At 40.2% G+C, this 24,619-nt stretch overlaps 1 protein-coding gene across 1 annotated transcript in view; it reads right to left on the bottom strand.

The window, feature by feature from the left end:
• Positions 1 to 24,619, bottom strand: part of FMN1 (formin 1) — a 286,938-nt gene that overhangs the window by 73,977 nt on the left and 188,342 nt on the right. The window contains 1 exon segment of the mRNA XM_077771645.1: positions 16,162 to 16,254. Coding sequence (XP_077627771.1) covers positions 16,162 to 16,254 — 93 coding nt within the window.

The following is a 24,619-nucleotide window of genomic DNA, read 5'->3' as shown; positions in this document are numbered from 1 at the left end:
CTTTGGGAAAGAAGGAGTCAGAGTACAAGCAGGGGAGAGACAGAGTGAGGGAGACACAGAATTCAAAGCAGGCTCCAGGCTGTGAGCTGTCAGCACAGAACCCAACGCAGGCCTCAAACTCACAAACTGCGAGATCATGACCTGAGCTGGAGTTGGATTCTTAACCAACTGAGTCACCCAGGTGCCCCTATTCTCAGCCCCTATTATAAGTGGCTCTTAAATCTATACCTTCCATCAGCCACTCCCTCAACCTCAGCTCTATGAGAAAGCATTTTAAAGCCTATCTATGCATAGTGCAGTTGGTTAGATCTGTTTTCTCTGTTATTCAGTAGCTCATATAGATACGACTGTCAGCTACAACAACCCTGACAAACACAGCAAGAACTCATACAAATACAAAGGACATCTCCTCATCTCACTGGACCACATGGTCTGCTGTAGCTAAGAAGAGTCTTCATCAATCTTTAAAACATTCTTTACCCTCCTGGGACCAAACTCAACTCTATGGATTCATAGAAGATTAAAACTTGCCAGCAAATGCTTTTCTGGCAGGAGAGTACCCCCTTGATCTTCAGGTGTGTCAGAGTGAGCATCACTAATCATGATCCACTGAGGGACCAGACAGCAAATCTGGTCCACTAGAAAGGCATGCAAACTCACCACTGGGTTTCAGAGTGAAAAATTTCATGGAAGGCAAGAGTACACACGAAAGGGGACACCCACATTCCCAATTCTGTCCATTTTCTGTTAAGTTATTTCTTTGGAGGTATCAAAATAGTTAAATCCACACCTTAAACTGAGCATTTGTATTGACAATAAGAATATGGCAGCGCAAATGTTCTCTTCTCTCTTACACCTGTGCTGGAAAAGCAAGTGACTTTTGTGCCTTATGTTTTTTTAAAGCACTGAACCATATTTAAAATAAGATGATGATAAGGTTGCAGGAAAGGGCCCAGGAGAGTAGGTTCAATGCTAGTTGTCTCTGGGAGAAGGAAAGAGGAGAGTCTTCAATATGTCAAGTGAACAAAGTGTTGAGTTCTCAGAGGATTAATTTGTTAGGGCTCCAACTCCAAGGAGAAAAATCTCAAAAAAGAAAAAAAAAAGTGGAATAGACATTGTAGCAAATGGAACTTTATATGGAGTCCCAGGAAAATACGTCCTGGCTGATGGTGATCATTTTCACGTGCTAAAATAGGTGTGTAACACATGTGAGGCATATGGTAAGGTGGGTTTGTGAGGCTACTATTTATGAGGCTGTTTATTTCTTCCCATGTAGTAACACAGAGAAATAAGGAGTCTTTTTTAGAGAGATATTAAGGAGAATGGCAAAACCTTATTCCCTGGAAACCTCATCTGTCTTGAACAAGTCATGAGGACCAGAGCAAACACATCTATATTTTGCTATTTATCTGACCCCTGAAGAAAACAATGATGCCTTTTCCTAGGGCAAGCACTAACAAAAGCCGGGATCTACTAGCTGACAGTCTAGACACCAGGAACATGAAACTGAGGAACAAGGATGCCTCCAGGATGGCCACCATCAATTCTTTCCTTCCTTGTACATGGCACTGTTCTCCATTGGCAGGTAGAAACTACTGCTCTACTTCCTTGAAACTGGGCTGGCTTGTGGCTTTTCAACCAAAAGTGACACGATGTCTTATTCTCAGAGTTTAAGAGGGGCTAGTAGTTTCTGCTTCCCTTCTCTTCCAACATTTTCCTTGGGAAGAGCTAGCAATTCTTTAAGTAGTCTAACTACCCTTAGGTCAGCAAGCTCTGAGGAAGCCCAAGCCATGTGGAGAGGTTGCATGGATTCAGCAGTTACATTGGATCCAGCCAATCCCCACCAGTGTCATCCATCCTAGCCCAGGATCCAGACATGTGCATGAAGAAGTCATCTGATGATTGCAAAGCCACGTGATGGCTCCAACCTCAGGAAACCCAGAACAAGAACCACTCAGTTCAGTCTGGGCAACCCACAGAACTGTGGGAGATAGCAATAAATTGTCAATTCAAGCTACTAAGTTTTGAAGTGATTGGTTATATAGCAAGAGATAACCAGAATATGCCGTATGGATTCCTCATGCCAACAGGCTGTAATCTCCACTAGCAAATATAAATTCCAGAGGCAAGGCTGTGTTCATCTTACTCATCCTTCTATCAACAGCAAATACCACAGTGCCTAGAATATAATAAGATCTTAATTTAACTAATATTTAATGAACAGTTTGAACAGCTTTATCTGTGCTAGTGTGGTAAAAGAAGGACCCATGGTCAACAAAGTATCTTAGATGAAAATGAAAGTAAATCTGACTTTGCTTAAGAAATCAAAGTCACAGCAAAACACAAAGGAACATAAGGAGAGGGTAAAGGGAAGGCAGAGAACAAGTATTTATGCATATGATTATGGTGGATATTATACTAGATGGCTCATGTATGGTACCTGATTTGATTTCTCAGTAACCATATAGTACTGGTGTTATCACCTCTGTCTCTGAGATGAGAGAACCCAGTCTTGTTTGAATGAAGTAACTTTCCCAAGGTCAGATAGTTACGGAAGAGATTTGAACTCGGGTTTGTGTAATTCTAAAGCCAGCCCTCTTTTCACTAGTCTCCTGGGAGACTATTACAGAAACAATAAGAAAACTATTTGAAAGAGATGCAAAACCCACCCCTTGAATCTTACCCGGAACTCTCTGGCTCCAGTAATTGCTGTCAACATGTTGGAACCCATTTCACCACATGAAGCTCATACCAATTACAATTAATGCCACAGCCATGACTATAAACTGGGAACCAATGCCAGAGGAAGCTTAAGTTTAAGAAAGCAGATGATCATGCACATATATCATGTTAGCAACTAGGCTTAATCCTAGAATCGTGAAACCGAAGGGAAGATATTAAGGGAAGAATAGTGCCCTCCTGGGGAGAAGAGCAATTCAGATATTTCAGTGGATTCCTACATTACCTACTTGAATATACCATACTTCCCTACAATTATTACACTTACTCCACATTTCATTTGTTTCAGCAAGGAAATGGAATGGTGAGGTGAGCCCAGTAGGCAGATAGTTTGTTCATTTCAATGAGCAATTTGAGTGTCAACAAGTCGATAGATGCAAGTGGGAGAGGGGAAGTGGTAAATAGCAAAGGTCCTGGTTGCAGACTCAGACGTGGAGAAAGGATGTGCTATCAGCGATCAGTTCTTGCCAAATTTGTGAAAGTTCTGCCAAATTTGCGCAAGGACCTGAGCCGACATCGCATATTTCCTGTAGTGGAAAAAAACCATTGTTTATCCCTGTTTAAAACAATTATGATCTACTCAAATGCACAGTTTTTAATTTTTAGAAGAAAAAATAGAAATCAACCAAAACTGAAATATAAAAATTGGTAGAGAAAGGTAGATCTATTTCTCTCCATTTGAAAGATTAATAAACGGATTAAAAAATGACCGCATTCTCTAGTCTCAGCTTGCAGCCTTTCAAAGTCTCATATGCTATAGAACAGAGTTTGAACATTCTGGTAATTAACAGGTATCAAAGATGAAATCATTTACGCTAATGGTGTTTACTGTCATCTTCAATCACTTTTAGCCTCTGAGATGAGGCACCGGGACTTTGTGGGTCTCAAGGATCATGTGTTTGCAGTTTAACCCAGTGGCCACTAGGTGGTAATATTGTTGATTTGGGCAGCCATGACATGAGGTCCCCAAGGCATGCCATCTTTAATGGAATTATGTAAGTACTTTCCATCATTAAGATGTAACTACAGAAATTATAATTATACTTAAAAATATTTTAATGGTGGAAGAGTACAATCCAGTAGCAAACCACTGCTTTTGGCTTCCTTTCAGAGGAGATGGACAAGACGAACATGATTTCCTTCTAGTACTTAAGACTTTTCACTGAAATTATTACTTGCCACTTGAATTCAGAACTGCAGCTATTCACACCGCTGAGAAAGTAACGCTTTTGTGATTGACTTCCTGAGCTCCACTCTCCGAACCATCTGATAAGACTGTGATAAAATGAGAGTGAAACAGTAGCAGCAGGTGCTGACACTACAGAGTGCCAGGCTCTGTGCTAAATGCTCCACACACATTATCTCGTTCAGTTCTGGGCTCCTACTCGTGCTGCCACAATTCTTCTACAGCAAAATTGATTCAGCAGAAGAAACAGACCTGTATTATTTGAAAAGAATGAAGAGATCTTTCCAGAGTTGTACATTATCTGCAAAATCACATATTATATAATATGTATTCTGCAAAACAATTCCCAGAAGGCAGTATAGGTGTCAAGTTCTTCCCACATAAAGAAGACAATAACTGAGTGATTCAAAGAGAAGCCATGTGATGGCAACTGCAATCAATCACTGATTAAAAACCTTGCCGATAGTTGTCAAGAATCCAAAGAGGAAGTGGTGGCGGTGCCAACAATTACATGAAGCAATTTATCATGAAAACAACTATTATGCAAGAATGCAGAGCTCAATACTGATTCCATGAAATACTTAACTACTTTCACCACAATTCTTCCCAAAGCACAGATGTCCCTTCTGGTTACTGCTGGGGAAGGTAGAAGGAGGCCTTCTATCCAGACTCTAGGAACAGGAGTCCCTGGAGGGGCAAGCTATGCCAGTCAAGTCTGCTACTCTCTTATTTTTCTCATTTCAATGCTGAGAGAAGATAGTAATTTCCAGTTACCCACAAGGGTCTTGGGACACAGGTAAAATAGGTGCTTTTCTAAGTTATTAGGATGGCCTAGTACCAATATTGGGACTGAGATCACACTGACCTTGAGTAAGTTACTGAAATCCTCACAGTTTCCTTATCTGGAAAGTTAGTAACAACAAAATCAGCCTCAAAGAGCTACTGCAGAGATTAATTAAAGCACTCTGCTTCAACTTTTGAAGTCAAGAAACATCCTCCCAGTTCCCTGTCTAAACTGAAAACTTGAGGGAAAATTTTCAACCAAATGGTGTTTCTCACAGAAGGCAGGGGTGGGATAATAATTATGTTCTAAAAATAACATATTTATTGATGCTCTACAGTCATATGATGTTGTCTTATTTAATCTGCATAGTGATACTACTATTCCCATTTTATAGACAAGAAGAAAAGGACTCACAGAAATTTACAAACCTGTCCAAAGTCACAGAGGAAAGTTAAACAGTAAAGTTAGGGTTGAGACATAGGTCTTCTAACTTCATGCACAATGCTCTTCCTGCTATATTCAGAAAATTTAAACAAAAAACCCCTTTTTAATCAAAAGGTGTACAGGTAGTCATGACTGGAAGATTAAATATTGTGACTATGGCTTAGTATCAAGAATAAGACTTCAGAAGTTCCTAAAATCCTGCTTCTAGAGAGCACAACTTAGTCTATTTCTAGTTTTTCCAAAATATGCCAATGGGATATGTAAAGGGAATTCCCAAGTAGGCAAGAAGATCTACACCTAGAAAGAGGCTGGCTCACTTGGCTTCCTGCCCTTCTTCCACCTGGGGATGTTTCTAGTCATCAAAATGGGGCTTGCAGCTCCAGAATCTCAAAGGATCTTGGAGTCTGCCATGATGAAAGGAAATGAAGGGATTACATCAACCCCAAAAATACCATCGTGAGGTGGGCACTAGTAATACTTTGCTACTTACATAGTTAAAAGCCTTACTCAAAGTTGTTAAAATCAATTTAAGGTATAGTCCCTTTTCCATCAAAGCAGCTTGGTCTCATAAATTTGGAGTGTTGCAGTGGCGTACATGTGCATGTCTGTCTAAATACCTGCTGCTCTAGAGAAGACCCAGTAAGTGTTAGTAATACGTATCCTACACTTCCCTCCAAACCAAACCACCACCATCTCTCTTCCTCTTGCATGTAGTTCTGAGGCACTGTTTACAAATAGCAGACAATGCGTCTCTTTCAAAATTACAGGTAAGGCTTAAAATACATATGCCCACAGGAGAGGTCAGATCCTTAAAATCATCTTAAGATATAAATAAATGATAACTGGTCTTCCCCTGAAGGACTGTGTCAGCGTAATTTGAAATGTAGGCTCCTAGACTCTCACCCTGTATGTTTACGAAAGAGTTCATCGAAAGTAATCGTGAGCTAAGATGACCCAAGTGACATGGAGAACAAGACTATATGGAAACAGGGACCAAAACATGAAGGAAAAGTAAAATGCCCTACATATTCAAGCAAAGAGGCCTCTGCATGGAAATTTTAGTTAGAGTCATCACAAGAGCATGACAGAGCCATGAACAAAATGAATAAAGGCAGTTTAAGTCCAGAAGAAAGAACCTGAGGGACTTTAGTGTGTGTGCCTGTATCTGTGTATACACACAGGCTGAGAGGACTCCACTGTTCAGAGTTGTTGTGGGAGGGTGTTGAGGAGGAGACCATTAGGAAAGAAAGTCAAGGTACTAGCTCATAGATCTGGCTATCCTTTCATGAGAGAAGGAAAATACAAAAAAGCCCGTCAAATTTCCTTCTAAGTGGTCCAGTCCAGCCCTCAGCAGAGGGAAAGAGGCTGTGAATGAGAGCATTTAATTCCTTGGAAACTGAACATGAAGGGCTATGTTCAGCAGGCTGAGTCCCTAATTGGTACCACAATGAGAAAAGCCTGAAAGGGGAGGCAATCTTGAAAAAAAAATTTAAGTACCGAAGTACCATAGACAGTGGTTTGTTTTAATAAAAGTTAGCTGTTTTAGGGCACCTGGGTGGCTCAGTCCGTCAAGCACCTGACTTCAGCTCAGGTCATGATCTCACGGTTTGTGGGTTTGAGCCCCGCATTGGTCTCTGTGTTGACAGCTGGCTCAGAGCCTGCAGCCTGCTTCAGATTCTGTATCTCCCTCTCTCTCTGACCCTCCCCTGCTCACGTGGTATCTCTCTTTCTCAGAAATAAATAAAAAATATTTAAAAAAATTAGCTGTTTGTTTTGAAGAGGTACACATTGATTAGAAGATTTATGAAAAGTCTGCATGCCATTTCTGAATGCCGTCCATCGTTTTTCTATCCACTACAGTAATGAACCTGTCTGATCATTTTCAGGGATAATATTTTAAATATTTCACAACAGTCTGGGTATTACCAACTAAACAGGACAGACTACCTGCATGGTTGAGATGGTAAGAATCAGCTAAATATCAGCCCCAGATTAGTTTCCTATTCATCCTCAGAGATGTTTGTTAGTATCCATTTTTCTCCTTCTTCTTTATTTATAATGATAATATACCTACTCTTCTGACTCTGTTTTCCATTTAAAATATATCTTAGAGATTCTTCCATGACAACAGATACGTTTCCTCATCAGAAAAAAAATTTCTGTGTGTTTTATTTTTGAGAGAGAGAGAGCATGCGCAGGGGAGGGTCAGAGAAAGAGGGAGACACAGAATCCGAAGACAGGTTCCAGGCTCTGAGCTAGCTATCAGCACAGTGCCTGAAACAGGGCCCAAACCACAAACTGTGAGATCATGACCTGGGCTGAAGTCAGGTGCTTTACCTACCTACTGAGCCATACCCAGGTGGCCCCTTCCCCATTTTTTAAAAAGCTGATAGTATTCCTTCATATGGAAGTACCATAATTTGACAATTTCATTACTGATGGTCATTGAGGTTGTTACCAATCTTTTGCTGTTACAATGTCTGAATAAGTAGCATGGCACATAAATCACTTTGCATGTGTAAACATGAGGGTATGCATCGAGAAGTAGAACTGACAAGTCAAAAGACACGTGTGTATGTAGCTTTAATAGATACTGATGAATAGACCTCTACTTTCACAAGCAATGGAGAAGAGGGGTTCACTGTACTGCACTGCCAACAGAGTTTGCTACCAAACTTTTATAACTTTGCCAATCTTAGAAATAAAGAATAGAATTTCAATGGGATTTCTTTTGTATTTCTTTTATTTTGAGAGCGGCATCTTTTCACATATTGGAAGAGCAGTTTCTGCCACTGTTAACATTATTTGCCTTTGTATTGAATGTTGGTCTTGTTTCTTAACATCTAGCTCTTATATACTGGGTAGACTGATTTTCTGTCTATGATAGGAGTTGCAAATCTGAGGCTGACACAGATTAGTTTTTATTATAATAAGGAAGTATATGTTAATGTTTTATTGAGCTTTAAGTGGTGACTGGATGTTGAATTTTATCTAGTGCCTTTTAAAGAGATGACGTATGAGTCTTCTTGTTAGAGCCATTAGCAGAGATGAATTATGTTAACGGATTTCCCAGTAACACATCATCTTTACATTGTGGAAATAAACTACATTTGGTCAGAAAATATGTCACTGTATTTAAAATGTTTAAACTACACGGGGCGCCTGGGTGGCTTAGTCGGTTAAGCGTCCGACTTTCGCTTAGGTCATGATCTCGCGGTTCGTGGGTTCGAGCCCCGCGTCGGGCTCTGTGCTGACTGCCAGCTCAGAGCCTGGAGCCTGTTTCTGAGTCTGTATCTCCCTCTCTCTCTGACCCTCCCCTGCTCATGCTGTCTCTCTCTCTCCTAGAAATAAATAAAAATATTAAAAAAAAAAATAAAATAAAAAAAAATAAAATGTTTAAACTACAGTGAAATTGGTCTATAGTTTTCTTTCTTTTTGGAGGGTCTGGGTGGGTGGGTACAATGTTTTCCAGTATTATACACACAGAAAATTAATTTAGACATTTTTTTCTTCTTGCAAAATTTTCACTGGAAAGAAAGGAAAAGAAAAAGAGATCTAGAGTTATTGAAACGACAACTTATTGGATGTTTGGCCAAAAAAGAAAAATAGAGTAAGTTAAAGATATAAAGGAGGGTGGAAAGTAGGGAAGGAAAGAACCAGAGAGGGGAGAGGGAGGAAAAAGGGAGGCGGAAGGGTAGAGAGGGAGAGAGAAGCTAACTTTCTGGTTGGGAGGAATCATGCTCTTTGCAAAATTTCTGGGGGAAAAGAAAGCAAAGCAAAACAAAACTAAATAAACTGATTTAAACTAACCCTTTCAGGAAAGAGTCTACTTAATAAAACTTTTGATAACATAGTCGCTCCACTTTCCAGAGGTTACTCCTGTGTTACTGCAGTGACCCAGAAATCACAACAGGACTATCTTAATTCTTGACCATTTGATGTTATGTGGAGCCAGCCCTGCTGGTCTTTTTTTTGAATAGTGAGCTGTACAAGAACACGGTTTGGCACAACAGAGTAGTGTGTTTTCTCCTGGCCACAGTTGTTCCTTCTACAATACTGTAGAGGACGTAAGAATTATTTCTTCTCACAGGTCATTGGTCCTTCCTGTTCTCTGTAAGTTTGAGGCATGAATATTCTGGGGGTTGAAGAGATTACCTAAGAACCTGCTTTTAGTCTATGGTTTAAGGTTCAGTAATGAACCTTATCAATCTAAGTATTTATTAAGAATGGATTACATGCATATCTGTGAGAAAGAAAGACATTTTGATACCCAGGAGGTCTCACCACAGATGTGCATTATAGACCAAAAGTGCATCTCACCAGATTCTGGTATGATTTACCAGTTCTGAAAGAATTTAAACAGGAAACCCACAGAGGGGGTAAAAGTAGCCTCTGGGCACTTTACAAGATTCAGGCTGCTCATTCATTAATTCCACAATAATTATTAACACCTATCTGGGGCCAGGCTGAGGCTCCATTATGTTAGGATGAGAAAGTGAATAGAAGCAGATCATCTATTTAGATGATTCTTTTGGCATTCAATGTGGGCAATCAGAGTTGTTTTGTTTCTTAGTTTTTTTGGTAAATGTATCTATTTACTTTTACTAGATAAGTGTTTTGACGTTAAGAGTATCTCTAATCTCAGCTGCTCAAAGGACCTCAGAGGATAGTTTGAGAACTGTAGGACTGGCACGGCTCATTCAGATGCATTTTGATTTGGTTCCATTCATGGCTGCCCGCTAAAACTAATGGAGAAGGAGATAGGGCCAAGTGTGGGAGAAGGCTGGTCTTAGCACCAGGTTAGGTTGCAGCCCTCCCTGCCGAAGCTATAAATACAAATGACCAATTTAACAGCATGCAAAGACCACCTACAAGATCTATACCTAGGATCTAATCAGTTGCTCCGCGCCTTCTTTCAATTACAGGATCCCTGCCATGTTTATGGGGAGTTTTAATGTGAGCATCACATTTTTGAAGGCCATATCATTATGACTATGTTTGATCTGAGGGTGGGAAAACATGAGCTCAAATATTGCCTGCACAAGGTTACTCTGAACTGAGCTATAAATTGGGAGTCAACAAGAGCCTACTGTGGAAAAGCAAAACCATGTAAGGGGAAAGGCTTGGATACCATGGAGATCGCAACTCTGAAAAATGGTGTCATTAAAATTACTTTCAATTCCACACAGGAAATGAAATTAGTTAAGAACACCTAACACAATTTTGTCAACTCACACTATTTAAGGGCATTTTGAGACGCGAAGGATGACACAGGGCAAACACTTCATCTCCCCTTGAGTGTGGCAACAGGATATGATTTGCAAAAGAAAAATTAAATCATCATGAGTGTTAAAAGAACTGAATTGCAGCTCACATAAAAATTAGCGTCCCCATGAATCAATTGAGTCACCACTCACGGGTGACTTCTCAGGAATAAGGAACTCAATTGCTTAAGACTTTATGAGTGATAAGACTTCTAATAGAAAATTGGCTTATCTGCCAAATACTCAGATATTATGGAAGTATGGAAGTATCTTTTCTCAATTATGGCTCTTATATCCTGTGCTCAGATACTTTGATACTATAGGAACTTTTAATTTTATACCCTTTCTTTGGGCTTTTTCATTAATTCCTATGACTTGAACTTCTACCCTCTCTAGTCTCATCCAGTGCTGTCTCATGAACCCAACATCTCCACCGGCGTGTCTCATACATGTGTCAAATCACTGTGCTCAAAGTCTACTGCATTGTTTTCCATCCCAAATCTGGTTCTCCTTATCGGTATCAAGCCAGTTATCCAAGCCAGAAAAAGGGGGAATTATACTTTGCTTTTGTACTTCCAATGGGCTATCTAGTCCTATGCCTCCTAAAAGCTTTAGAAATATGTCCCTTCCTTTGTTGTTTCTCTGGGATTGTTTTTGCTCTTACCATCATTTGCCTGGACTACTGTCAAATAACTTGATAGACTACCTTCCCATCTTTTACGACTCCAGCTCTTCTTCACATTGCTCTTGCTTATAACGTACTTCTTAACAGGACAAAGTAAAAGGATCCCGTGCACCAAATCAAAACAAACCCAATGTGACTGTGTCATTCCCATACCTGCCACTTTTCAAAGGCTCCATGTTGCCTAAAAGACAAAGTTCAGATTGTTTAGCAAGTCATATTGGGATTCTCCTTTTTGATCTTGTGTTCTTCCCATATGCCCGGTGCTCTAGCCACACCAAGTCCCTTCTCATTCACCAAATACATCATTTCTTTCCATCCTGAGCTTTGCAGTGTTTTCCTCTGCCTGGAATGCCCTTCATTCTCTGCTGAGAATTCCTATTCCTCTATTTCCTCATCTGTACCACAGGGTGCTAACAGTGCTTATTCCAGAGAGTAGTCATGAGGACTAAACAAGAAAGAAGAGCTTCTCTCCCCAGAGTGTCTGGCATACAGTAGCACTCTGCAAAGGTTAACTATCATCCACTGTTGTTACCATCAGTACCACCATCTTTGCTTCTTCTCCCCACCACCCCATAAGAACAAAAACATCTCCTTGGCTGAAAGACTTTCCTGAATTACCTGAAAGTGTTAGACATTCCTCCTCTCTGACTCTATATGCCTAATTATAGTACCATATTATGTCATCTTCAAGCTTGATGGAATTTTCATATTTTGGCACATGCTTTCAGGGCACATCTTATAATCTATGACACATTGTAGTTTACCTGTCAACAATTTTTCATTCTTAGCAATACTTGTAATAACGGTGTTTCTTACAATGAATAGCATATTAGATGAGATAGTATACTTAAAGCTGTATAACTGTCATAAAAATTTGATTATCCAGGGTAAATATTGCATGTTTATGGTGGAAGGAAAATCCCATGTTTACTATCAATCACTGAAACATCTACATAAAGAAGTTACTACTATTTAGAACCCCACAGAGGCCAAGAGACAGTCCATTTGTGTATTCTGCACCATGACAGAGCCCTGCCTGCTGAGCCACAGGGGAAAAGCTTGATGAAGCCGAAGGCTGCCATCTCTATCAGTTAAGCCTCCACCCCCACCAGTGAGCCAAACAACGGCCAGGACCAGAGCAAAAGTGGGGAGGGGCTCGCTCCTGAAACTGCATTCCAGTAACCCAGGCTTCAAGCTGAGCAAGGACTCGAAGAGGGGCGTGAAGGAATGAAATGAGAGAGGCTAAGGGACTGTGACTCTAGACTAGTGCTGGCCAATGGAAATACACTGTGAACCACATAGATCATTTTCAGTTTTCTAGTAGCCATGCTTAAAATCTAAAAGAAACAAGTAAATTAATATTCATAATAGTATCTTATTTTTAACCCAATATATTCAAAATATTATTTTGCTGTATAATCAATACACAAAAAATCAGAAATGAAATATTTTGTGTTTTCTTATACTAAGTTGTCAAAATCTGCTCTTTTACACTTAGAGCACATCTCAGATTGGATCAGCCACATTTCAATTGCCTAACAGCTTCATGTGGCTAGTGCCTGCCATTTATATCAGACAGTACACTTCTAAACTGATTTTTGACCAAACTCAGCTAAGTCAGCTAAGGTAGCAGTAACAGGCTATTTCAACAGGGCCTCTTTTCACCATTACTGTATTGGGAATGTTTAAGATTCCTAAAATATTACATTTTATTTTTATATTTTAAAATTCTGGGGGTGCCTGGATGGCTCAGTCGGTAAGATGTCCGACTTCGGCTCAGGTCATGGTTTCACAGTTCATGGGTTTGAGCCCCACATCGGGCTCTGGGCTGACAGCTCAGAGGCTGGAGCCTGCTTTGGATTCTGTGTCTCCCTCTCTCTCTGCCCCTCACCCACTCACACTCTGTCTCTCAAAAATGAATAAACGTTAAAAATTTTTAAATTCTGTATAAATGGTAGCTTTCCTTTAAATTCTCTTTGTGCTTTGTTTTAGCTGTTTTTGTTTTAAATATGATTTGAAATTATTCCTAATGTCCTTCCCATCTTTCTTTCACTATACTGGTTCAAGGAAAGCTGATACCTTTACTCAATGGGAGATCTTTTCCCAGTGAGACAGTCACGGAGAGAGGAACAANTTTTTTTTTTTTTTTTTTTTTTAAGTTTAAATAGGCTCCATGCCCAATGTGGGGCTTGAACTCACAACACTGAGAATAGGAGCAGTGCTTTACTGACTGGTGCCCCTGACTGAATAAACATCTTTGAAGACACACTGAATGGTGATCTAAGCAGGACCATGGAAGTTCTCAACCTGGGCTGCACATTGGCATCACCTTGGGAGTAAATCAATAATGCTAATGCCTGGTCCTACCCCCAGAGATGCTGATGGAAGGTCTGGAGTTTGGCCTGGTATAAGAATGTTTACAAATCTCTCCCAGGTGATTCTAGCATGCAGCCAGGGTTGCACTAAGGTTTTTCTAGAACATCTTACTGTCACCAACCCTTACCTCACTGATATAAGGTTCAGTTTGCCTCGACTCAATTTCCTCTTTCAGAACAGACCACAAGAAACTTACCAAAGAAGCTAACTTACACCCCAGACAGTGATTTGCCAATTCCCTTTCCAGGATGTTCAAGGTTCTAAATCTATTTGTATTTTCTCTTTTTCCAACAACAAAAAATAGAATTGACAGTATAAGTTCCAAGAGAAAAAGGAGTATAAGGCCATTGTGACATAGACGCTGATACTACCCACATGTATACACTGCAGAATTTTCCAGATTTAGGATAATAATAATTAAACATAAAAACAGAATCGGGTCTCATTTCAAGTTAATTCTACATATATCAAAAGCAGAAATTTAAATGTCCATCAACCGATTAATGGATCAAGAAGATGTGGTTTATATATACAATGGACTACTACATGGAAATGAGAAAGAATGAAATCTGGCCATTCATAGCAACGTGGATGGAACTCGAGGGTGTTATGCTAAGTGAAATAAGTCATGCAGAGAAGGACAGATACCATATATTTGTACATATAGGTGGATTAGGAGGAAGTTAACGGAGGACCTTGAAGGAGGCGAAGTGGAAAAATAGTTGGGGAGGGGGAGGGAGGCAAACCATGAGAGATTCTTGAATGCTAAGAACAAACTGAGGGCTGATGGGGGTGGGGGAGAGGGGAAGGGGGGTGATGGGCATGGAGGAGGGCTCTTGTGGGGATGAGCACTGGGTGTTATATGGAAACCAACTTGACAATAAACTATAAAAGAAAAAAAATAAAAAATTAAAAAAATTAAATAAATAAACATCTAGCAGGGGAAAAAAGCAGAAATTTTTAATAGGGGGTCAGCAAAAGGAAATCCTTCATGCTTTTTATTTATGTGGCATAATACTAAAGCAATGTATCTACTGGGATAACTCACATACAAAGCACACCTCATTTTAGTCACATAACACCTAAGGGGTGGTATTGCTCTTTGCTCTTAGGATGGTACTTTGTGTGATGACATCGCTTCCCTCATCTAAGAGGTTTAGCAGCGGCCAAGAGAGAACTCCTGACTTCTGCTTCCACACAAACAAGCCCTCACCAAGGCGGAGGGAACAATGATCTCTGCACCGAAGGAACAGCTAGAATGGAGTTTCTCTGACTCATGGACTGAGAATTTTCCTGCCAATTCCCAAGGTGGTTTGGCCATACTTTATGGATTCACCCCGCTTAAATGGTCTTTTGTTGATGGTGTGGTATCATGGGACCTTATTAGCAGACAGAAAGAACATGTTGATACATCCCCAGAGGTTCCTGCGTGTATTTCCTTTGACTTTCTAGCAAAGACAAAAGCTCCCTCTAACTACTCCATGCTTCTTTACTGATATAATTGACACTTAACATATTAGTTTCAGAGGTACAACATAATCACTTATGTATATATTGCAAAAGAATCATCACAATAAGTCTAGTTAATATCCATCACTACACATAGTTACAACACTTTTTTTCTTGTGATGAGAACTTTTAAGATCTACTCTCTTAGCAGCTTGCAAATATACAATACAGTATTATTAACTATAGTCCCCATACTGTACAATACATTCCCATGACTTAATTTATAATTGCAAGTTTGTGCCCCACACTTATTTTCGATTCACATCATTAGCTGGATTTGAATGATTCAAATAGAAAAAATATCCACAAGGCATTAAGCTTCTTCGTTCACTATAATAGAGATCAACCAAAGTTCCCTACCCCTGCCAGAATCATGGAGGAAGGAACATAACTTCGAAAGATCTCCAAATAAGTGCATAAATGCACCAGATAAATAGTCTCGTGCCTATGACTTCCATCTACTAACCTCAAATTGGCCCCAATTTTCCATTCTGAAAAAGGAATAAAAATACAACAAAAGGGGCATATTATGTGTCTGACTCTTGATTTTGACTCAGGCCATTATCTCATTAAACTGGTATCGAGCTCCATGTTGGGTTCTTCAGTGACAATGTGGAGCCTACTTGGGATTCTCTATTTCTCTCCCTGCCCCTCCCCCAACCACACTCACTGGCACATACATGTTCTCTCTTCCTCTCTCTCTCAAAAAAATAAACAAACACTAAAAAAAAAAATACAACACAAGTTTCCAAAATGCTACACTGATAAACCTAGGGAGATAATCACCATCTGCTTGTTCAGGCTAACTGCAAATCTGAAAGGCATGACTTGTCTAAGCCTTGAATGTATGTCGTTCATCAGGTAACATATACTGAGGATCCCCTTGGGATCCATGAAGAGACAAAGAAGAAGTCTTCCCTCAAAAAGTTTACAAGAACAGGAGTAATGTCAAAGCACTTAACATGTTAAAAAAGGGTTTGAAAGGTGATATAAAAGTAGCAGGACAATTCAATCTATACTGAGTACGTAACCACCACAAGAAGATGGACTGGTAAAATCAATGGAGCTGCTGGTGGTCAGCAGGGATGTGATGGGTTGTGGGCCTCAGAGAATAGTCTGGGGAATGGCAGATGTTTCAGAGTTTTGTGGATATGTAGCTGATGCAGTCCCCTACCTTTCTGGAAGAACTCCTCCAGTTTGTCTTTGAAAGGCTGGAGATACTCCTTTGGTGACTCCTTGCATACCACCATCATCTGTTTTTCACTTGCTGTGAAGAAAAGCTGGGTGTTAGATTTACTGAAGAACAAGTAATTGTTGAGTTTATGCTCTGTGCTATGCTCTTTGGTATTAAGTGTGCAAAATCCTTATCAATCACTGGTTAAGCAAATTCCAGGGCAAAAATAAAAACAAAACTGAATCAACACAAACAAACAAAAATAGCTCCCTCCACACCCTTCTTCAGCAACAGAAATGCACCACCTTTAACTTTCCTTTCAGAGATGCAGAAAATACTGTGCTTTTGGTCTCTCAAAAATAAAGAGAGGAAAAAACTACTGAATTCCCAGGGAATTAAAGGCCCTGATCCTCTTCAGATGTGTGCTCCAAAAGTAGAGCTTGAAATAGATTTTGCAGAAATTCCCAAGCAACTGAGTTGCCTGGACCCACCCCCAGCCCAGCATGAGAAACAAGCCCAGGTCAGGGAGGACTGTACCTCTCATTTTAGGCTTCCCATTCACCCACTCTTCCCATTAATATTCCACTAACACATGTGGAATTGTTTTACATGTGATGTGCTTCAGATAGAATTTATAAATAATTTATAATATATAATATGTAATCTATAATAGATAGCTTTTTGGATAATCACACCCCCTCAAATTAGACAGTTCTGATTTGGTCATTTGGAAACCCATATAATCCACAGTGCACCATCACAGTGGTAATGACTACTATTTGCTGAGATGGGGAATAGTGGAACGTTATGATCTTTCTGTTGTTCTGTTGTAAGGGAGAGAAGATCAGGGTTAACTTTGAGGTTTGTTGAGTTTTCTCTGGTCAGTGTGAATTATAAGGCAAGATCATCCACTGAAAACAAAGAGGGAAAGCTGTAAGACAAGACAAAACCATGAATGGGTGCTCGCGCTAATTAAATTCAAACTCCTGGCCCTTTCCTTTCCATCTGCACCTTTCAGGTCTATCTCTGACATACATTTGACCAACCAAATCAAAATTCGACAGTGTTTCCAAATCCTATCAGCTAACATTCCCAGTTCCACCTCTGCATCCATGTGGTTCTCCATCCATTCTGCTGGAGTCTCATACATACTTACCACTGCACTGGACAAAGTCCCACTCATCCTAAAAAGTCTCCCTGATGTGCTGCCACTGGCATAAAGCCCTTTCCCATCCAAAGTTTAAACATCTTTCAAATACCTCTAATACCTTCTGTATGGTATGTATTTATGTTTTACCTTTAATTATATTAATCGCTATGAAGTCATCATGGAGGTGTCATTTACTTGTCCCAAAACTTCTCCAGAAAGTTCTGTGTATATCTGGCCAAAGCATATGATTTCCTCATATTAACCACATTCTATTCTTTTTTATTTTTGGGTGGAGAGAGAGAAGAGAGAGTGTGTGTGTGCAAGTGTATGCAAGCAGGGAAGGGGAGAGAGAGAAAGAGAGAGAGAGAGAGAGAGGTGAAGAGAGGTTGGGAGGGATGGAGGGAAAGAATCCCAAGCAGGCTCCACACTGTCAGCAAAGAGACCCATGTGGGGCTCCATCTCAAGAACCATGAAATCATGAAACTAAGCAGAGATCAAGAGTTGGTTGCTCAACCGACTGAGCCACCCAGGTGCCCCTTAACTACATTCTTATGTGAAGGAAGGTTTAAAAAATTTAGCAATGATGGGGCACCTGGGTGGCTCAGTCAGCTGAGCATCCGACTTTGGCTCAGGTCATGATCTCACGGTTTGTGGGTTCGAGCCCCTCATTGGGCTCTGTGCTGACAGCTCAGAGCCTGTAGCCTGCTTCCGATTCTGTGTGTCCCTCTCTCTCTGCCCCTTCCCTGTTCATGATCTGTCTCTCTCAGTCTCTCAAAAATAAATAAATATTAAAATTTTTTTTTAAAAAATTTAGCAATGCTGACCCCAGACTCAGAGTGGGATTTCCAGGAGTACAGCATGACGTCCTCATTTTTCCCCTCGTTCCTTTCTTTCTGGGACCAAGGGTCCCAGTCTCTACTCTGCAAACACTGTGGTTGTTCCGTATTAATTTGAAAGGGCTCAGTGTCCTCTAAAGAGCCCCCTCAAACATCCACTCCTTTACGGCATAACTCATAAGCAAGGCAGCAGAAATTACCCTCCAGATTAGTTCTGAGGGTCGACCTACAAGCAGGAGATTGGTCAGAAACACTTTGGAAGGTGTCTGCTTTCAAGAATCAGCATTTTCCAATGAACTTTCACGGCCACATAAACTTTCCTGATGAAATCCAGCCATGACTTTGAGAACATGAGTAGTCATATTTAAAAGAAAGCTGGAGTTTCTAACAGTATAAATTGGGAGAATTTAAAGTCTTTAGCCCTCTACCTTGTCCAAATTCTAACAATTCCATTTATAGAAACTATTTTTCATGAACACAGATAACATATGGTAAGGCGTGCCTGTACTTCAGTAAAAGGACATAATTAAAGCCATGACAATAATTTCTTCAAGGTTACTTCTCCTTAGCCAGACCAAAGCTAAAGGCACAGCTTGTTTTTTCAATAAGAAAAGCAAAACCTCTACTTCTGCATAAATTAAAAAGATTGATCATTGTGGCTCTTCCTTTGTCCTGGCTGTGGTGAGAGAGCCCACGGGGTCCAGAGAACAGCTCAGATTTTGAGGCCATTCAGCGGTATGGTGAAGGGCTTGTGCTTGGCTCAAGTCCTACCTGGGCTCGGTGGGGGGCTGTGGCTAGTTTCTCTCATCTGCACAACAGGGACCCCCTCCCAGACCTAATATAAGAATTAAGTGAGACGACACACATAAGATGGTTTGCAGAATGCCCGGCACTGGCAAGGGGTCTCACAAATACTATCTGTTATTTTTACGATTTAGGAAAATTGGTTGGGAAACATGCCTGATCCAGAATGGTAAGAGAGTCATGGCTGAGAATCAGTGACTACAAACGCCATGCATCCGATTTACAGAAATGTGCTCTCTGTTTGGTACACAGGGATAATAATTTTTGTTCCTTTGCTGAAGTTCTACCACCCACTGTTAGGATTCCCTGAAGAAGCTTCTGAGGAAGCATGAAACAAGTATGAAGCAAGAGCCCCAGGCCTCTGGGCCTCACGGTTCTGATATTAGAAACTGAAGCCAGTCTGTGTAAGAGCAGCTCCCTTGCTGGGCTCAGAGGTCCTCCCTGAGCCCCAACCAGCCCAGCCTCCCATGTGGCCTGTTAGAATTAAACTTCTCCCCGTGATCAGAGGAGAGGGGCGCCCTCTGACCAGCTCACCGACCGCCCCCACGCCGTTGCACGTTCCGGTGGCCAGGCAGCTCGCCCGCTCCTACTTATTAACTTGGCTTATCTGAGATGCTTTCTGGCAGACAAATGGGAGACCTGAAGACTAATTAATGATGACACTGGAGACCGGCAGTGCACAAAGGGGAGAGGTCACTGACAAATCCACAAATGTCGCTTATTGTCTAACCAGAGGGCACATTTACAATATCGCCAGACCACCAAGGTTGCCTCAGACACAGGCCATGCCAGTGGTTCCAATGTAAAGCCATAGTCACCCGACATTCTCTTCCTCATTATCTATTAAATATGGGTCAGAATTAAAAATATATTGGTTCCTGAAGTTAGCTACTAAGTGACTGGTGTGAGAAAGAGAGAGATTAAATATTGAAAAGCAAAACATAAGGGAATATTGGACACTAAATGGAGAGAATTATTTTAACTCATTGAAAGAGGAGTGTTTGTGAAGCATTTCATTGAAAGATAGGGCTTTGAATGTTTTAAGATTTCAGATATGAGGCTGTTAAGGTCAAAGGTGGTTATCTTGTTTTTTTTGTTTTTGACCCTTAAGAATAAGGAATAGAGTTTGTTGAGCCACTTTAAAAAACATGGGTAGGATGCAAGGATACAGAGGCAAGGCCTAGATATAATTAATTAATCAAAACCTAAGACATGTCTAATTAATTGCTCAAACGTCCATGGGCATTTTTTTAGGAGAACACGGAGCCTGCTTCTCTCTCTGAGTTGAAGGACCTGCGGGCTTAGTGGAGTGAGAATTTATTTTTAGAGGAAAGGAGAGATTTACCTACACTCTGCTTTTTTAGACTGGAAGGCTCTCTTCTCTGCTTACCTAATTCCTACTCCACTCCCTCCAGGGCTCTGTGCCAGTTTTACTTCTTCAGTTTTACAAATTTCCCAACCTTTCCACAAGCCCCAAGCTCCAAGGGCCATCAGAGAGGACTGTTGTAGCAACGTTCAGAACTGTGACTAAAGCAAATCTTTTATCAATAGGGTTTATGTGAGAGATATAAATCAGAGTCAGATAAAAAGGGCATCGAATGCTGGATTAAAGAGTTTATCCTAAAGGAATTCACTCAACACACACATCAGTTTGCCAAGTATCCCCTCGTGTGTCAACTATATACACAACTTATAATGGTACTGAGGATATATCAGTGAAAAACCCAGACTAAAATCTCTGCCCTTGGACACTGTAGTGAATGGGTCACCAACAACAAGGGGTGGGACACACAGTAACGACTGTTCCTAGGAATGTGAACTGCATGTGAACCATGTGAATTATTTCCTCCCTTATTAACGTACTGTACTCCAGTATCTCTTTTTAGCAATACCCACACAGTACAGTGTCCTTCCTAGTGTTTTCCACACGAAATACACACATATGCACACGCGCACACATACACACCCCTTCTAGATTTCTACTCCCAAACACACTTTTATCAAAAGAAACTAAAAAAAAAAAATTCAGAAATCAAAATCACAATATTAGCACAAGAAAACTACACAGTTCTTTTTCATGGCATCGGCCTTGAACTGAATGGCTAGGGAATTACATTAAATCCAATGCGTTAGAACAGTAAAATAAAAACAGCTTTTGGCTAGCTACAATTCAGGGGTTTCTATGGAAGGGGAAAATTATACATAAAACTAGGAAAATATTAAGAATTTTTCAACTTTGGTTATTAAAGGTAGGCACAAAGAGAGGGTACTATTTTTAAAAGAAAAAAACTTCTTTAGAAAAAGACTACATGAAGGAAGACTTCAAGTTGATTTAGGTCAAACACAAATGATAAAAGCTTGAAATAAAAAGTGCCTATTTCAAGTTTCTGAGCTCTGATACTAAATACAGGGGGTATCTTAAGGCTTAGCATGGTAAGTGATAAGTGGTATTAGAGGAAGTCCTGGGATAGGGGAAATAGAAAATCTATTCTACAAGAGACCTATATTAATTATCTTCTGTAGTGGATTGCCGGACATATTCTGCTAACTAGACCCCTAAACTCAAATTTCTGGGCTCAAATCAGACAACTGTACATTAATGACTCTGGTGTGGACAACCTATATATAATCAAAGGTATTTTCATTCATTACCTTTGGTTTAGAAATTCAGCTGATATATTTATTATGTCCAAATCATTCTTCTTAGTGACTGTATTCACCTAAAGGAAAAAAATCTGTATCCCGAGTGCTGAAAAAAACTTGACTGGGCAACTGGGTATTAGGAGTGAAACCACAGGCCTTCTATGCAGGGTACCTGGGTCACCTCATTAACACAAAGTAACGTAGACATACAGAGAGATTCACATATGCCAGTGCTGCTTCGTGTCTGTATATACACAGTGTTTATGGCTCAAAATCCATTGGGAGAGCATTATGCTGAGTGAAGGAAGCAAATCACAAAGAACTATCAATTGTATAATTTCATTTATATGAACTGTCCAGAATAAGCAAATCTAGAGAGATCAAAAGTAGATGATGGTTGCCTATGGCTGGGGGTGGGAAAGGTGGAGAGCTTGAGGAGGTGATAACTAAAGGGTATGAGGTTTTTTGGGGGTAATGAAAATTTTCTAAAATTGTTGTAGTGATGGTTTGCTGTGAATACACCAAAAATCATTACATAGTACATTTTAAATGGGTGAATTATAGGAAATGTGATTATATCTCAAGTCATTTTTTAAAAAGCTAATTAGAAACTCTTAAACCCATAAAGTCTTAAAACCATAATAAACAGATAAGTGAAGAATGTTATTTCTGTGCTTATTTTTGCAAGGTAGAGTGATTCTTCAAATCTTAGATGTGACTGTGCCTTCATTTCAACAGTTACCATGGATCTAAAGTTTGAAATATACATGTACTTGAGAAATCAAACACATTAGTCTTCGAATGATACCCATTAATTTCAAAAGGTACCAATAAATGTTATATTAAAAAAAAGACCCATTAAATAAATAATTGGATTTAAGACAAATACTGGCTGGGCACTTAAAGAATTTGCTAACTTTTAGGGGCACCTGAATGGCTTAGTCAGTTAAGCATCTCCCTCTGGATCTCAGCTCAGGTCATCATCTCACAGTCCATGGGATTGAGCCCTGCTTTGGGCTCTGTGCTGACAGTATGGAGCCTGCTTGGGATTCTCTCTCTCCCTCTCTCCCCAACTCCCCTGCTGCTCATGCTCTCCCCACCTCTTCGCAAAACAAATAAATAAATATTAAAAAAAAAAGAATTTTCTAACTTAAAAAAATGGAACCTAAGCTTTGGCATTTTCTTGTAGTATAATGCTTATATATATAAGTGTATATATACACATATTAACAATCAATACTTCAGAAAATCCTCTTCCTTGAACTATTCTTAATCTAAAAATACATTTATTTCTTAGTTTTCCATGCCATTGATTGACTGTGAAAGTTATTTTAATACCTTAGTTTTTTTCCCCAAATATTTTTAATAGTTTTTATTTATTTTTGAGAGAGAGACACACACAGAATCTGAAACAGGCTCTGGGCTCTGAGCTGCCAGCACAGAACCCGACGTGGGGCTCGAGCCCACGAACCGTAAGATCATGACCTGAGCCGAAGTCAGACCTGAGCCGAAGTCAGACGCTTAACCGACTGAGCCACACAGGCGCCTCCCTTAGTTTCTTGATATATAAAATTTCATGAGGACTAAATGAAATGTTCATGAAAAACCCTCTGTATATTGAATAGGAACATGCTATCTGCAATATTTTTTATCCATCTGAAATATTTAAACACTTCTAAGCCTAGAAAGATAACATATTGTACACGACTGTACTCTTTTCATTTCCAAGAATCAGGAAACATTAACAATCATCCCACAAACTCTTTGAATTAAGTTGACATTTCTAATATTTACATGTTTAGTAAACAAATCATCATGTTATAAATATCTGAATCTCTTTCATATCCAAACCATCTTCTAAAAATTGCTCAGGCTCACATTTTCTATTTCTCACTCACCACATACTTTCACACCCATTGACATTCACCTCACCCCTCTGATGACACTGAGAAAACACTCTGAAGTCACCAAGGAACCCATCGTACTCTCAGTGCCCTTCTTTTTAATCTTGTCTTGGCTCACTGCCCAGCAGGATTCCACTTTGCTCAACTCTTGCCCATCCTGAAATACTTTGTCCCCTAGCTCAGGGCTCCAACTCCTGGCTTTCCTCCTACCTCTGACTATCCTGTCTCCTTTGTGGCCTCATCCTTCTACAATCAGCCATTAAGCATTACCGTATTTTACCATTTGCTTTCTTCTCATGCTATGCTCTCTACCTCAAGAAAATTCCATGCACGTAAACATTGCAGTAACCATTGTGAGGACGACAACTCCCAAAATGACATGTCTAGACCATAGTTTCACCTCCAAAAGGGCTCTTGGGTCTGTCACTCCCCACCAGGCTGCCTCAGTACCTTCTTTCTTGGTCGTCTCACGTATACCCTTGCCTCCTTCTGATTTGTTCTTCACACTGGAGTCAGTGAGCTTTATAAATACACATCTCATTATACCAACCCACTGCTTAAACGTGCCAGTAGCTTCCATTGCTTCTCCAGATTGGCCCTTCCAAAGCCCTGCCTGGGCTGGCTCCTCTTTGCCTTCCCAGCCTCGCTCTCCTGGCCACACTCTGTGCCCTAGCCACATGACTGTCTCTCATTTCTACAAACATGATAAGTTCAGCATCAGTGTGTTCCTTCTCCAGTGACATTCTCCTGTGCTGCTAGTAACAAGGCCTAGTTAGTGGTTCGTCATTGTTTTCATCTCAGCGCAGAGATCACTTCATCAGTATTTCTTTTCAACCCTCCATTCTGTACTGTAATGAGGCTTCCTCTGCTATAGTCTCATAGCACTGATACTTCTTCTTTGTAATTATAACCTTCATGACTGACTGTCTCTCTCATTAGTCAGAAAGAGTATATTTTGCAGACTGTTCTATTCCCAGCATCTATTATAATATCTAGCCCAGAGAAGACACTCAATGAGTATTTACTAAATAAATGAATAAACCGCCAAATGGGAGAGGTGGAGTCTTATACACAAGCAGTACAGATCTTAGTGTCTTGATAGCATTTGGCTCTAGCATCAC

The sequence above is a fragment of the Crocuta crocuta genome, unplaced genomic scaffold (genome assembly GCF_008692635.1).
Source record: "Crocuta crocuta isolate KB4526 unplaced genomic scaffold, BGI_CrCroc_1.0 scaffold156, whole genome shotgun sequence".
NCBI classification, from domain to species: Eukaryota; Metazoa; Chordata; class Mammalia; order Carnivora; family Hyaenidae; genus Crocuta; species Crocuta crocuta.
Note: the sequence above shows the minus strand (reverse complement) of the source record. Positions and strands in the feature narration are given on the sequence as shown.